The 13,169-nt window shown below is 45.7% G+C and overlaps 1 protein-coding gene across 1 annotated transcript; it reads left to right on the top strand.

Annotated features, from left to right (window-relative positions):
• Positions 1-2,480: 2,480 nt before the first annotated feature.
• CHRNA10 (cholinergic receptor nicotinic alpha 10 subunit) lies at positions 2,481-12,609 on the top strand (the record flags this gene model as incomplete). The annotated part of the gene is made up of 5 exons (XM_042957562.1): positions 2,481-2,505; positions 9,110-9,255; positions 9,692-9,846; positions 10,558-11,090; positions 11,750-12,609. Coding segments are annotated over 5 exons (1,317 nt in total), but the record flags the coding sequence as incomplete, so codon positions are not given.
• Positions 12,610-13,169: the final 560 nt, after the last annotated feature.

Below are 13,169 nucleotides of genomic sequence, written 5' to 3'. Positions count from 1 at the left end.
TGGTTTTCTTTCTCCTCTCTCAGTGGGATTGTGGGTGATCACCCCCCATGCTTGGATGCTCAGTCCCAGGCCTTGGTGTTTGGCAGAAATCAGTAATTTTTCAGAACGTTGTAAGGTGCCCACAACTGGCATTAGTGTATTTTTTGTCACTGCAAAGCACCTATGGACACTGCTTTGCTTTTCCATACAAGAGTAAGCTTAGGAATGCTTTGCTTCATTCTAGGTCAGGCTGCCTGCAGATAGAGACCCTTGCCTCTGCTGCCTTATTGCCAGTTATGTTAAATACAGTAGACAGGAGTTTGTTAACACTGTACTGTAGTTAATATCCACGAGAATGTATACAATGGCTATGGTACAGAAAAAGATGCTATTAACCCAATAGATAGTAGTGATTCTGTTAGTGCTAGTGAAAGTCATCCTAACAATCGTCCTCTCATCTCCCTCACACCAGCCACAAAGGTTTTCAAAGGTAAGTACAGGTGGGTTTTTTTTTTTTTTTGTATTTTCTTATATTACAGTATTGTTATCATTTTTATATGAATATTTTTGGGTTGTGGAACAAATCATCTGAGTTTCCATTATTTCTTATGGGGGAATTCGCTTTGATATACAAGTGCTTTGGATTATAAGCATGTTTCCGGAATGAATTATGCTCGCAAACCAAGGTTTTACTGTATATTGATTTCTGCTTTAAACCTTCATTTCTTATGTTTTCCTGAGGGTTTTTTATTAACCTATTACTGTAGAGATTTTCACCTATGCAAGAGTAAGATGCTGTCATGAATCTACATGCAACATTTGTCAAAATCCTTTCCTCTTTACCTCCATTATATCTGCCCATCCCACAATGGTATTTCTAAGGTAGATCATCATTTCCTCAATACCTAAGAATTTATAACAAGTAAATTTTTATAAACATAATCACAACGCCTTTGTCACACCTAACAAAATTAATAATTCCTAGATAGGAACTGACATCCACTGCATTTTCAAATTTTCCCAGCTGTCTCAAAGGTCAAGTTTTACTGTTGAATTGTTTGAATTAGGATCTCAACAGGGTCCATACTTTGCATTTGGTTGATAAATCTCAAGTATCATATTATCAACTCTCTTCCCCCTCTTTTTTTTTTTTTTTAACATCCTTTATTTGTTGAAGTAGGTGGATCATTTGTCCATTAGGGTTTTTTTTGTTGTTGTTTCCATGATTTATATTATTTATTTTTTTAATTTACATCCAAGTTAGCATATTGTGCAACAGTGATTTCAGGAGTAGATATCTTAATGCCCCTTACCCATTTAGACCATCCCCCCTCCCGCAGCCCCTCCAGTAACCCTCTGATTGTCCTCCATATTTAAGAATCTCTTATGTTTTGTGCCCCTCCCTGTTTTTATATTATTTTTGCTTCCCTTCCCTTATGTTCATCTGTTTTGTATCTTAAAGTCCTCATAGGAGTGAAGTCATATGATGTTTTTGTCTGTCTAATTTCACTTAGCATAATACTCTCTAGTTCCATCCACGTAGTTGCAAATGACAGGATTTCATTCTTTTTGATTGCCGAGTAATACTCCATTGCACATATATACAACATCATCTTTATCCATTCATCCATCAGTGGACATTTGGGCTCTTTCCATACTTTGGCTATTGTTGATAGTGCTGCTGTAAACATTGGGGTGCATGTGCCCTTCGAAACAGCACACCTGTATCCCTTGGATAAATACCTAGTAGTGCAATTGCTGGGTCATAAGGTAGTTCTATTTTTAATTTTTTGAGGAACCTCCATACTGTTTTCCAGAGTGGCTGCACCAGTTTGCATTCCCATTAGCAGTGCAAAAGAGATCCTCTTTCTCCACATCCTCGCCAATATCTGTTGTTGCCTGAGTTGTTAATGTTAGCCATTCTGACAGGGGTGAGATGGTATCTCAGTGTGGTTTTGATTTATATTTCCCTGATGATGAGTGATGTTGAGTATTTTTTCATGTGTCGGTTGGCCATCTGGGTATCTTCTTTGGAGAAGTGTCTGTTCATGTCTTTTGCCCATTTCTTCACTGGATTATTTGTTTTTTGGGTGTTGAGTTTGATAAGTTCTTTATAGATTTTGGATACTAACCCTTTATCTGATATGTCATTTGCAAATATCTTCTCCTATTCTGTTGGTTGCCTTTTAGTTTTGCTGATTGTTTACTTTGCTGTGCAGAAGCTTTTTATTTTGGTCCCAATAGTTCATTTTTGACTTTGTTTCCCTTGCTTTGGGAGACATGTTGAATAAGAAGTTTCTGTGGCCAAGGTCAAAGAGGTTTTTGCCTGCTTTCTCCTCGAGGATTTTGATGGCTTCCTGTCTTACACTGAGGTCTTTCATCCATTTTGAGTTTATTTTTGTGTATGGTGTAAAGAAGGGGTTGAGGTTCATTTTCTGCATGTCGCTGTCCAGTTTTCCCAGCACCACTTGCTGAAGAGACTATTTTTATTCCATTGGATATTCTTTCCTGCTTTGTCAAAGATTAGTTGGCCATACATTTGTGGGTCCATTTCTGGGTTCTCTATTCTTTTCCATTGATGTGAGTATCTGTTTTAGTGCCAATACCATACTGTCTTGATGATTCAAGCTTTGTAATACAGCTTGCGGTCTGGGATTCTGATGCTTCCTGCTTTGGTTTTCTTTTTCAAGATTGCTTTGGCTATTAGGGGTCTTTTGTGGTTCCATACAAATTTTAGGATTGTTTGTTCTAGCTCTGTGAAGAATGTTGGTGTTATTTTGATAGGGATTGCTAAAAAAAATTTTTTTAATGTTTATTTCTGAGAGAGAGAGAGAGGGAGGGAACACGCAAATGTGGGGGAGGGAAAGAGAGAGAAAGGAGACAGAATCCGAACGAGGCTCTAGGCTCTGAGCAGTCAGTGCAGAACCCAACACGGGGCTCAAACCTACAAGCTGTGAGATCATGACCCAAGCTGAAGTTGGCTGCTCAACGAGCTGAGCCACCGAGGAGCCCCTATGTGGTTACTTTTTAAACCTACCTCCTCATTTTTGAGAGTACTCTTATTTTGTTAATAAATTTCCAATCCTTCTTATTTAAATCATATTATGCATATATCTATTTTGTTTTTAAAAGGGGCAATATAGTTGCAGCATAGAAAGGCATGGATTCCCTACTCCTAATATCTTACTTTCAAATCCCGAGTCCATTTGGTATATGTTATGGAATCTTGACTAAGTTATTCCTGTGCCTCAGTTACCTCATTTATAAAATGGAAACAATAATAGTATTTAACTTATAGGGTATTGTAAGAATTATGAATTAATACATATTATGGTGCTTAGAGCAATACCCAGAATACATTACTCAAATTATTATTATTTAATATGTCCAGTACCTGTGAACTTTCTTGTTTCTGTGATTATTTTCTTGTTTCAGCTCTCATTCATGATTGTTTATGAGATTTTTGGTAACAGCTTTATTGAGATATAATTCACATACTTTACACTTACCTATTTAAAGATTTTATTTTGGGGGCGCCTGGATGGCTCAGTCATTTGAGGATCTGACTCTGGCTCAGGTCAAGATCTCGCAGTTTGGGAGTTCAAGCCCTGTGTCGGGCTCTGTGCTGACAGCTTGGAGCCTGGAGCCTGCTTCAGATTCTGTGTCTCCCTTTCTCTCTGCCCCTCCCCTGCTCGTTTCTCTCTCTCAAAAATAAACATTAAATTTTTTTTTTAATTTTTTAATTAAAAAAAAGATTTTATTTTTAAGTAATCTCTACTCCCACCATGAGGGCAAACTTACAACCCCAAGATCAAGAGTCATGTGCTCTACCAACTTAGCCAGCCAGGCACCCCTACCTACAGTTGCCCATTTAATGTATACAATTACTCTTATACCAAAGCTAGACAAAGACACTAAAAGAAAATTACAGCCCAATTCTTTTATGAACATTGATACAAAAATCTTCAACAGAATATCAGCAAATTGAATTCAGCAAATCAGAAGGATTACACACCAGGACCAAGTGGTATTTCTTTTTTTTTTTTTTTTTTTTTTTTTTAATTTCTTAAAATGTTTATTTTAGAGAGAGAGAGAGAGACAGAGCGTAAGCAGGGGAGTGGCAGAGAGGGAGACAGAATCTGAAGTAGGCTTCAGGCTCTAAGCTGTCAGCACAGAGCCCAATGCAGGGCTGAAACTCACAGACTGTGAGACCATGACCTGAGCCAAAGTCGGATGCTTAACTGACTGAGACACCCAGGCGCCCCAGGTGGGATTTATTTCTGAAATGCAAGGATGATTCAACATGTGAAAATCAATGTATACATCACACTAACAGAATGGGGGTGGGGAGAAGAACATGATCATCTCAACGGATACAGAAAAAGCATTTTACAGAATTCAATACTCTTTCATGGTAGACACTCAACAAAGTAGGACAATAAACACCCAACACTCTTACAAACTAAGCCATATATGAAAAACCCACAACAAACATTGTACTCAATGGTAAAAGAGTGAAACCTTTTCCTCTAAGATCAGGAACATGGCAAGGACATCTTCTTTCACCACTTCTATTCAACATAATACTGGAAGATCTAGCCAGAACAATTAGGCAAGAAAGACAAATAAGAGACATCCAAATTGGAAAAGAAGAAGTAAAATCTGTTTGCAGATGATATGATCTTTTATGTAGAAAACCCTAAAGATTACACCAAATAACAATGATGATGACAGCGTTCAACAGCAGCACTGTTAGAATAGCTGAATAGATTAATTCAAAGCAGTATACAAAATCAACATGCAAAAATCCATTGCATTCTATACACTAACAATGAACAATCCAAAAAGGAAATTATAAAATTAATTCCATTTTCAATAGCATCAAAAAGAAAATAGGAATGAACATAGTCAAGGTGGCAAAAGTCATGTACACTGAAAACTAAAATATTGCTTAAAGAAACTAAAGACAAATGGAAAGACATCGTATTCATGGAATGGAAGATTTAAAATATCCATACTAACCAAAGCAATCTACAGATTTAGTGCAATTCCTACCAAAATCCCAGTGGCATTTTTTTTTTTCAGAAATAAGAAAATCCATCCTAAAATTCATATGGAATCTCAAGGGACTCTGAATAACCAACACAATCTTGGAAAAGAACAGAGCTGGAGGACTCACACTTCCTGGTTTCAAAACTTATTACATAGGTACAGTAATCAAAACAGTGTGGTATGGGCATAAAAACAGACATCTAGACTAATGGGTTAAAATAGAGAGCCAGGAATAAACCCTCACATGAGGGTCAAATGATTTTTGATGAGGGAGCCAAGACCATTCAATGGAAGAATTTGTCTTTTCAACAAATGGTGCTGGGATAACTGGATATCCACATGCAAAGAGATAAAGTTGTACCTTTATCTAAACACCATACCTAAAATTTTAAAATGGATCAAATACTTAAATATAGGAACTAAAACTATAAAACTCTTAGAAGAAAATACAGGGCAAAAGCTTCACAACATTGGATTTGGCAGTGATTTATTGGACATGACTTCAAAGTGCAGGCAAAAAAATAATACAGTCAAACGGGACTTCATAAAATATTTAAAATATTGTTCACCAAAAGAATATATCAACTGACTAAAAAAGCAGCTCATAGAATGGAAGAAAATATTTACAAATTATATACCCTATAAGGGCTTAATATCCAGAATATAGAGAGAACTCCTAGAACACAACAACAACAACAACAACAACAAAAAACAATTTAAAAATGGACAAAAGCCTCAAATAGACACTTCTTCAAAGAAGACATATAAATGGCCAATAAGCACATGAAACCATGCTCAACATCACTAATCATTAGGGAAATGCAAATCAAAACTATAGTGAGATACCAACTTATACCCATTATGATAGCTACTATTTAAAAAAAAAAAGAAAAAATAATAAATGTTGATGAGGATGTGGAGAAATTGGAACCCTTGTACCCTGTTTGGTGGGGATGTAAAATGTTATGGGTATTATAGAAAGTAGTATGACGATTTCTCAAAAAAAAAAATTTTTGAATTACCATATGACCTAGCAATTCCATTTCTGGGTATATATCCAAAAGAACTGAAAACAAAGTCTTGAAGAGATATTTCTATTTTCATATTCAGCAGGATTATTCATACTACCCAAAATGTGGAAGCAAGCCAAGTATTCCTCAAGGAATGAATAGATAAGCAAAATGTAGCATATGCATACAATAGAATATATATAGCCCTAAAATAAGAAAGTTCTGACATATGTAACAAAATGGATCAATCTTGAGGATATTATGCAAAGTGAATCAACTGATCTCAAAAAGACAACTACTGTGTGACTCCACTTACATGAGGTACTTAAGTCAAAATTATGGAGATAGAAAGTTTAGAGCTGTGGTTGCCAGGGGCTGGAGACTTGTGAATCTAAGTGTGTGTTCCTGAAGATATCACTGAGAGTATAGTTGGTTGACTACTGTGCATCAGACAATATGCTGGGCACTTGCCTTGCATAATTGCTTGTCTCATTTAATCCTTTCAAAGTGAAGACTGTTAATCCCATTATCCTGTATGAGAAAACCGAAACCCAGAGAGTTTCAGTAGCTTGCCCATGTCAGACAACTCATAAGACAGAGCTGAAAGTGACTCTAAAGCCTGTGTTTTCCCTGCTACCCCATATCACCTATGGTGTTTGGGCATGGGGAAAACACTGAGGCTCTGATTGGGATGGCTGTAGGGAGCTGGAGGTGAGGATGTGAGCTGCATCCCCTGCTCTGTGGGGCCACCTGGAGGAGCCTGAGGCTCAGCTCCCATTCCCACCAGGAGGGGAGAGCTTGATTGGCACAAAGTGCCTACCTAGCCTGGACAGATGTGTTCGATCTCTCACTGGAGGCAGAGCTGACAGTTTAAAGGAGGCTTCAAGAATTCAGTAATGGTGGCAGAACTCGGAGGACAACATCATCCATGGGTCCTGCTCCCTCACACCCCTGACCCTAGGATCTCTGTGCCCTCCAATACCCCAGGCTGGGCTTCAGCTGAGCCTGGGTGCTGACTTACAGAATTTGAATAATTCAGGGCCCGGTAACCTGAGGTGTCAGTTTCAATTACTCTGTTCCCATGGGCACAGGTATCCCAACCCTATAATTAAGCTAATGAAAACGGCAAAGGGGGAGGGGCCTGCAGCCCTATGCCTCAGAGGGCTCAGGGCTGATGGAGTCCCTGCCCTGTCCTGCTGAGAATGTGCCAGGCTCATCCGGAGTCCAGGTATGGAGAACAGAGAAAGGAAGTTAAGGGGCTGAAATAGAAGGAGACAGGAAGAGTGAGTGGAAGGAGGAAGACCAAAGTCAAAGAGGCAGAGGCCAAGAAAGAGTTACAGAAGAAAAGACAAAAGGAAGTGGAGACGGAGATGCTGAGTGAGAGAGGTAAAGGGGGTGGGGGGCAGAGACAAGTGCAGGGGCAGAGGCCAGAAGAGGAAAGGACTAACAGAGGAGAAAGAGCAGATGCCAAGATCCAAGTACTTAAATCCAAAGGCAGGTACAAATAGGATGAGAGAACTGGAAGAGCCGCAGGGCTCCCCAGAGGGTAGCTGGACCCAGAGGAGATTTCAGTCTTACTTCTGACTTGCAGGTATCGTCCACACCATCTCTGCCAGCAGAGCCTGATGCTGCCCTCAGTGGGGCCAAGAGGCTCACACCCAGAGACCTGCCCCACCTCTTGCTGTGGCAGGGCCATGGGGCCCCGGAGCCACCATCTCAGCCTAAGCTTCTCTGTCTCCGGCCTGGGCTTTCTGCTCCTGCTCTCGCTGCTTCCAGGTGTGAAGCTCAGTAAACCAGCCCTGCCTCTCTGGGCACTGCTGCTGTTACCTTCCTCCCCAAATCTCTCTCCACACCCTATTTCTCTTCACTACTGTGTGGGGAACAAGTGTTCTATCTGGGTATCATGGAGGACAAAGGTGCTGAAGGGGACAAGAGAAGACCTGCCTGGCCGGGGTGGGAGCAGTGATGGAAAAGCCAGGGTGAGGGGGCCAGATCATGAAGGGCCTTGAATGCCAAGCTGAGTTTAGACTTTATTAGCAGGCAACAGAGAGAGAGATTGAACACTTTTAAGCAGCTACTGGCCTGGTCAAACTTGAGTGCTTAAAAACCTGATCTCAGAAATGTGAAGGTTGGTTAGAGAGACTAAACTTGCAGCAGGGGCAGTGAGAAGTCCTCTCAGCTTCAGAGGTGAGTAGACATTCGAAAGATCCCCAGTAGCATGGCTGGCAGAATTCGGGTACTGGTTGGATTGCAGGGGGAGGGAGCAGAAAGGAGGGATAATTCCCAGATTTCTGGCTGAAATCATTGGGAGATCAGTGCTGTTTGCTGAGATGGGGAACACAGAATAAGGAATAGGTTTCAGAGCATGGGAGGAGGAAATGAGTTCATATTTTGGACCTACAGCCTTAAAGGTGCCAATAGGACATTCAGGAATGAATTGTATTTATGGGTCTGGAGCTCAGGAGAAAAATCTGGGCTGGAAAAAAAAAAAAAAAGGCCAAGGACAGGATTCTGGGAACAATACTTGAGTCAGAGGCTGAAGACAATGTGGTATGTCACAGAAGTCTAGAGAAGAGAGGATTTTCAGAAGGAGGGATAGCCCACAGCATTAGAAACTTTGAAGAAATCCACAGAAGTGCAGCTGGATAAGTGGAGACAGGTTTGAGAGACTGGAGCGGGGGGTGGGGTGGGGGGTGGCAATGGGGTTAACAACACCTGGGTGAGAGATGAGACTCCTATCATCTGTTTAGGCCCCTGTTGCATTTGCAGTAGGGCAAGCAGAATCCAGGTCCTTAGGAAGGGAAAGGGTGGGGGAAAAAAACAGTCAGCATGCTCCAGAAGACAGTACCAATTTAGTCCTCAGCCTTCACCTCACTCATCCCTGGAAGCAGTCCAGGGAGGAACTAGAACCACAGCTAGATGGACAGAGAAGACATCAGGAAGACCAGTCAGATGGCCAGGAGATAGCACAGCAGGTGACAGGTGCCAGCCTTGTGGGGATAGAGGGTATGAGCAGAGGGCCCTGGACAAGGGTCTCAGATGCACAACCCTGTTTCCTGGTCCCCCAGAATGCTTGGGAGCTGAGGGCAGACTGGCTCACAAGCTGTTCCGTGACCTCTTCGCCAACTACACAAGTGCCCTGAGACCTGTGGCAGACACAGACCAGGCTCTGAACGTGACCCTGGAGGTGACATTGTCCCAGATCATTGATATGGTGTGTTGTGGTGCAACCTTGGAGCATGCCTGTGGCAGTGTCAAGGAATTGGAGGGGGGTGGGGGGGGAGGGAGTGAGAGAATGGGATTATTCTCCAAATAATTCTTATCTATAAACATTAATATTAACAATAATAACAGCTACTAACCGTTGGATACTAACTGCTGGGTGCCCACAGTGTGTCCACTACTTTGCACACTTGGATTCCTGCCCAGCAGGGATTATCACCCATGTAACTACTGAGGAAACTGAGACCTAAAGAAGAGTGGAAAACTGTCAAGGTCACATAGCAAGGTCAGGCCTGGGTAGGAACTGGACTGTGAGCCAGCTGCATTTGTGGGTGCCATCCAGAACTCTGTAGGTGAGTGTGTACACACAGGGGAGGGTGTGCATATATGTGTGCCCACACCTGTGCCTACTCCCTGCCACCCACTAGGATGAGCGGAACCAGGTGCTGACCCTGTACCTGTGGATTCGACAGGAGTGGACAGATGCCTACCTACGATGGGACCCCGATGCCTATGGTGGCCTGGATGCTATCCGCATCCCCAGCAGTCTCGTGTGGCGTCCAGACATCGTACTCTATAACAAGTACTGCCTGCCTGGGCCCCTCCCCCTTCCATCTGTTGCCCTTGGCTCTAGGTTTGCACTGATTCCCCATCCCCGCAACCTAACTTGGTTCCTATGCTGTCCTGGAAGCTTTTCCCCCAGGACCCTTCTAAGCTGCCAGCCCCTCCATGATATCCCCCACTTTAGACTCTCCCAAACCAACCCAGGCTGAATGTCTCCTGGGAACCCACTGTGTGGTCTAGGGGCCATTTCTGTATCTCTCACAGAGAGGGTTCTGGGGTACAAGTGCCTCCTGATGGCATACTCCACCCTTCCAGGCCCGCTCCAAGTCTCCCAGGACTCCCCGACGGCCTACCTAGGGACTTCCTCTAGGGCCTAACCCTCTGGAGCATTCCTTTATGCCACCTAAACCAGTTGTGTTTCCCAGACAACACATGGCTTTGCATATTTTCCCCCAGGGGCCCTCTAGGAGATTTGCAGATAACACAATGCAGCCAGGTGCCATCTTTTGCAGATGTGTTTTCACCCTGCCCTGGCCTAGATCCGTGTCTCCTCTAGAGTCTGCAGGCGCCACCCCTTCTGAGCCTCCAAAGGCACGCAGGGCCCTCTCTGCCGCCCCCTCCACCCTCCAGGCGGTCTCTGGTAACCACAGGGCCCCGGGGGTCACAGAGCTGCTGCAGGAGTCTGCCTCCCAGCAGCCTCCTCAGGTACCCCAACCCCGCCCGCCCACAGGGCTGACGCACAGCCGCCGGCCTCGGCCAGCACCAACGTGGTTCTGCGGCACGACGGCGCCGTGCGCTGGGACGCGCCGGCCATCACGCGCAGCTCATGCCGCGTGGACGTGTCGGCCTTCCCGTTCGACGCGCAGCGCTGCGGCCTGACGTTCGGCTCGTGGACGCACGGCGGGCACCAGCTGGACGTGCGGCCGCGCGGTACCGCCGCCAGCCTGGCCGACTTCGTGGAGAACGTGGAGTGGCACGTGCTGGGCATGCCGGCACGGCGGCGCGTGCTCACCTACGGCTGCTGCTCAGAGCCCTACCCGGACGTGACCTTCACGCTGCTGCTGCGCCGCCGCGCCGCCGCCTACGTGTGCAACCTGCTGCTGCCCTGCGTGCTCATCTCTCTGCTCGCGCCGCTCGCCTTCCACCTGCCCGCCGACTCGGGCGAGAAGGTGTCGCTCGGTGTCACCGTGCTGCTGGCGCTCACCGTCTTCCAGCTGCTCCTGGCCGAGAGCATGCCACCGGCCGAGAGCGTGCCGCTCATCGGTGAGCCACGAGGGCGCGGGTCGAGGGTGGTGAGGGGGCGGGGAGTGAGCCGTCCCCTCCGTGAGACCGGCCCCCGCCCATCCCCAGCCCAGCCGTGCCGGCCCAATTCGGTGCGGGAGTTGGGGGTGAGGGTGGGGGCGTTCCGGGAGCATGCCTCATTCTGAGATTGAGGGGAGAGGGGTAGGCCCCTTCCGGGAAGACATCCTTCCCCTCACCCGTCGTGACAGGCAGTTTGCATTGAGTGCTGGCTGTGTGCCAGGTCCTCTCCTAAGCGCTTGTCATTTATTAACTCAGGGAGCCCTCACCACAGACCTGTGAGGTAAGTTCTGTTGTTATCCCAGTTGTACCAAAAGAATCAATAACTTGCCCCAGATGGTGCTTCTACATTTGAGAGCGTGGCTTTCATGGATTGTGAGGGAGTGCAGAGTCCAGCAGTGAGGAGAACAACTAGGGAGCACGTGGCTTGTGAGAACTCACTTGTAGGAATAGGGGATGAGGAGACCTTGGCTTTTATGTCCTTCCTGGCTCCATCCATTGGGATTGGAGGGTCCTGAGAGCCTCGTGGTGGATGAGCTGGTGCCTATTTGTGTTGAGACAGTGGGCAGACTCAGGCACCCTGAGTTCTTGTTTTGGGCCCCAGCTCACTCTCTCTCTTTCAGGGAAGTACTACATGGCCACCATGACCATGGTCACATTCTCCACAGCGCTCACCATCCTTATCATGAACCTGCATTACTGTGGTCCCAGTGCCCGACCAGTGCCAGCCTGGGCTCGGGCCCTCCTCCTGGGACGCCTGGCGCGGGGCTTGTGCGTGCGGGAACGAGGGGAGCCCTGTGGGCAGTCTAGACCACCTGAGTCACCCCCCAGTCCCCAGCCTTCTGATGAAGGGGTTCACCCTCCAGCAGTTCCTTGCCATGAGCCACGGTGTCTGTGCCATCAAGAAGCCTTGCTGCATCACGTAGCTACCATTGCTAACACCTTCCACAGCCACCGGGCTGCCCAGCGCCGCCATGAGGACTGGAAGCGGCTGGCCCGTGTGATGGATCGCTTCTTCCTGGGGATCTTCTTCTCCATGGCCCTGGTCATGAGCCTCCTGGTGCTGGTGCAGGCCCTGTGAGTCCCAGGGGTCTGATGCAGCCACAGCACCCCCAGACAGAGATGGAAAGGCCAGGTGGTTGTTGGCTCTCAGGCCACCCAGTCTCTCCCCACTGTGCCTAAGAGCCTGGGACACCCTTTCTTCAGGATCAGCACTGCCGATTTCACAAACCACAGGGATCGCTTGTCTACATACCTTAACCACTAAGGGAAATCCAGAGTTTGCCACTCCCTTAATCCCTATGGAAGAGAAACTCTGAGAAGGGTCAAAATCAAAATGCAGTCCTGGAGGAACAGAATTGAACTTTGATGCTGAGCGTTAGAAATGTTAGAGTGGCAAGGGTGCAGGTTATATGAGAAACAGAACTACCATGTTTCTTTGTCTTTTCTTACTTCCTTGGTGGCTATTGTTTTAGGAACTTGGTCTTGCCAGTCCCTGCCTAGGACTCAGGGTAAAGGATTCAGGATTCTAGTTTCCAGAGCAGGAGGCCACACCAGAATTTTGGCCCTAAAGCCCCAACTCATAATAAAGTAAGTGTGTGCCTAGCACCTCTTCAGTGTCCTGTCTTAACCCTTGGGGCCCGTGGTAGTGGAAGTTGGGGATCCAGGATTGTCTCTCTAGAGACGGGAACCTTAGGACACATAGATCAGAGCAGAAATTATGTCTTTGCTGACAAGAATTCAATTGAGCATTCAGTTGAGACCCTGGCAGAGAACCTAATGCTGTCTCTGCTATTTCTCCTGCTCTCTACTGTCTGGAGCTAGAGCCAGTCCACATCATTCCTACACACTGACATTCAGAGAGCTTGAAAATGTCCAGAGCAGGGCACTGCAGAGATGAGCCATTCACAAGATGTTTGTTCCTTTTTGACTTACACGTTTTCTAGCACTACCTCTGTGCTTTAGACCCAGTCCCTGCCGTCAGGAAGCTCACCATCTGATACAGGAGGCAAACATGAACACGTGGTGTAGAGAAGCATCTAA

Source organism: Panthera tigris, chromosome D1 (assembly GCF_018350195.1).
Source record: "Panthera tigris isolate Pti1 chromosome D1, P.tigris_Pti1_mat1.1, whole genome shotgun sequence".
Taxonomy (NCBI): domain Eukaryota; kingdom Metazoa; phylum Chordata; class Mammalia; order Carnivora; family Felidae; genus Panthera; species Panthera tigris.
The sequence above is the reverse complement of the archived record's forward strand: the minus strand, read 5'-3'. Positions and strand labels throughout refer to the sequence as shown.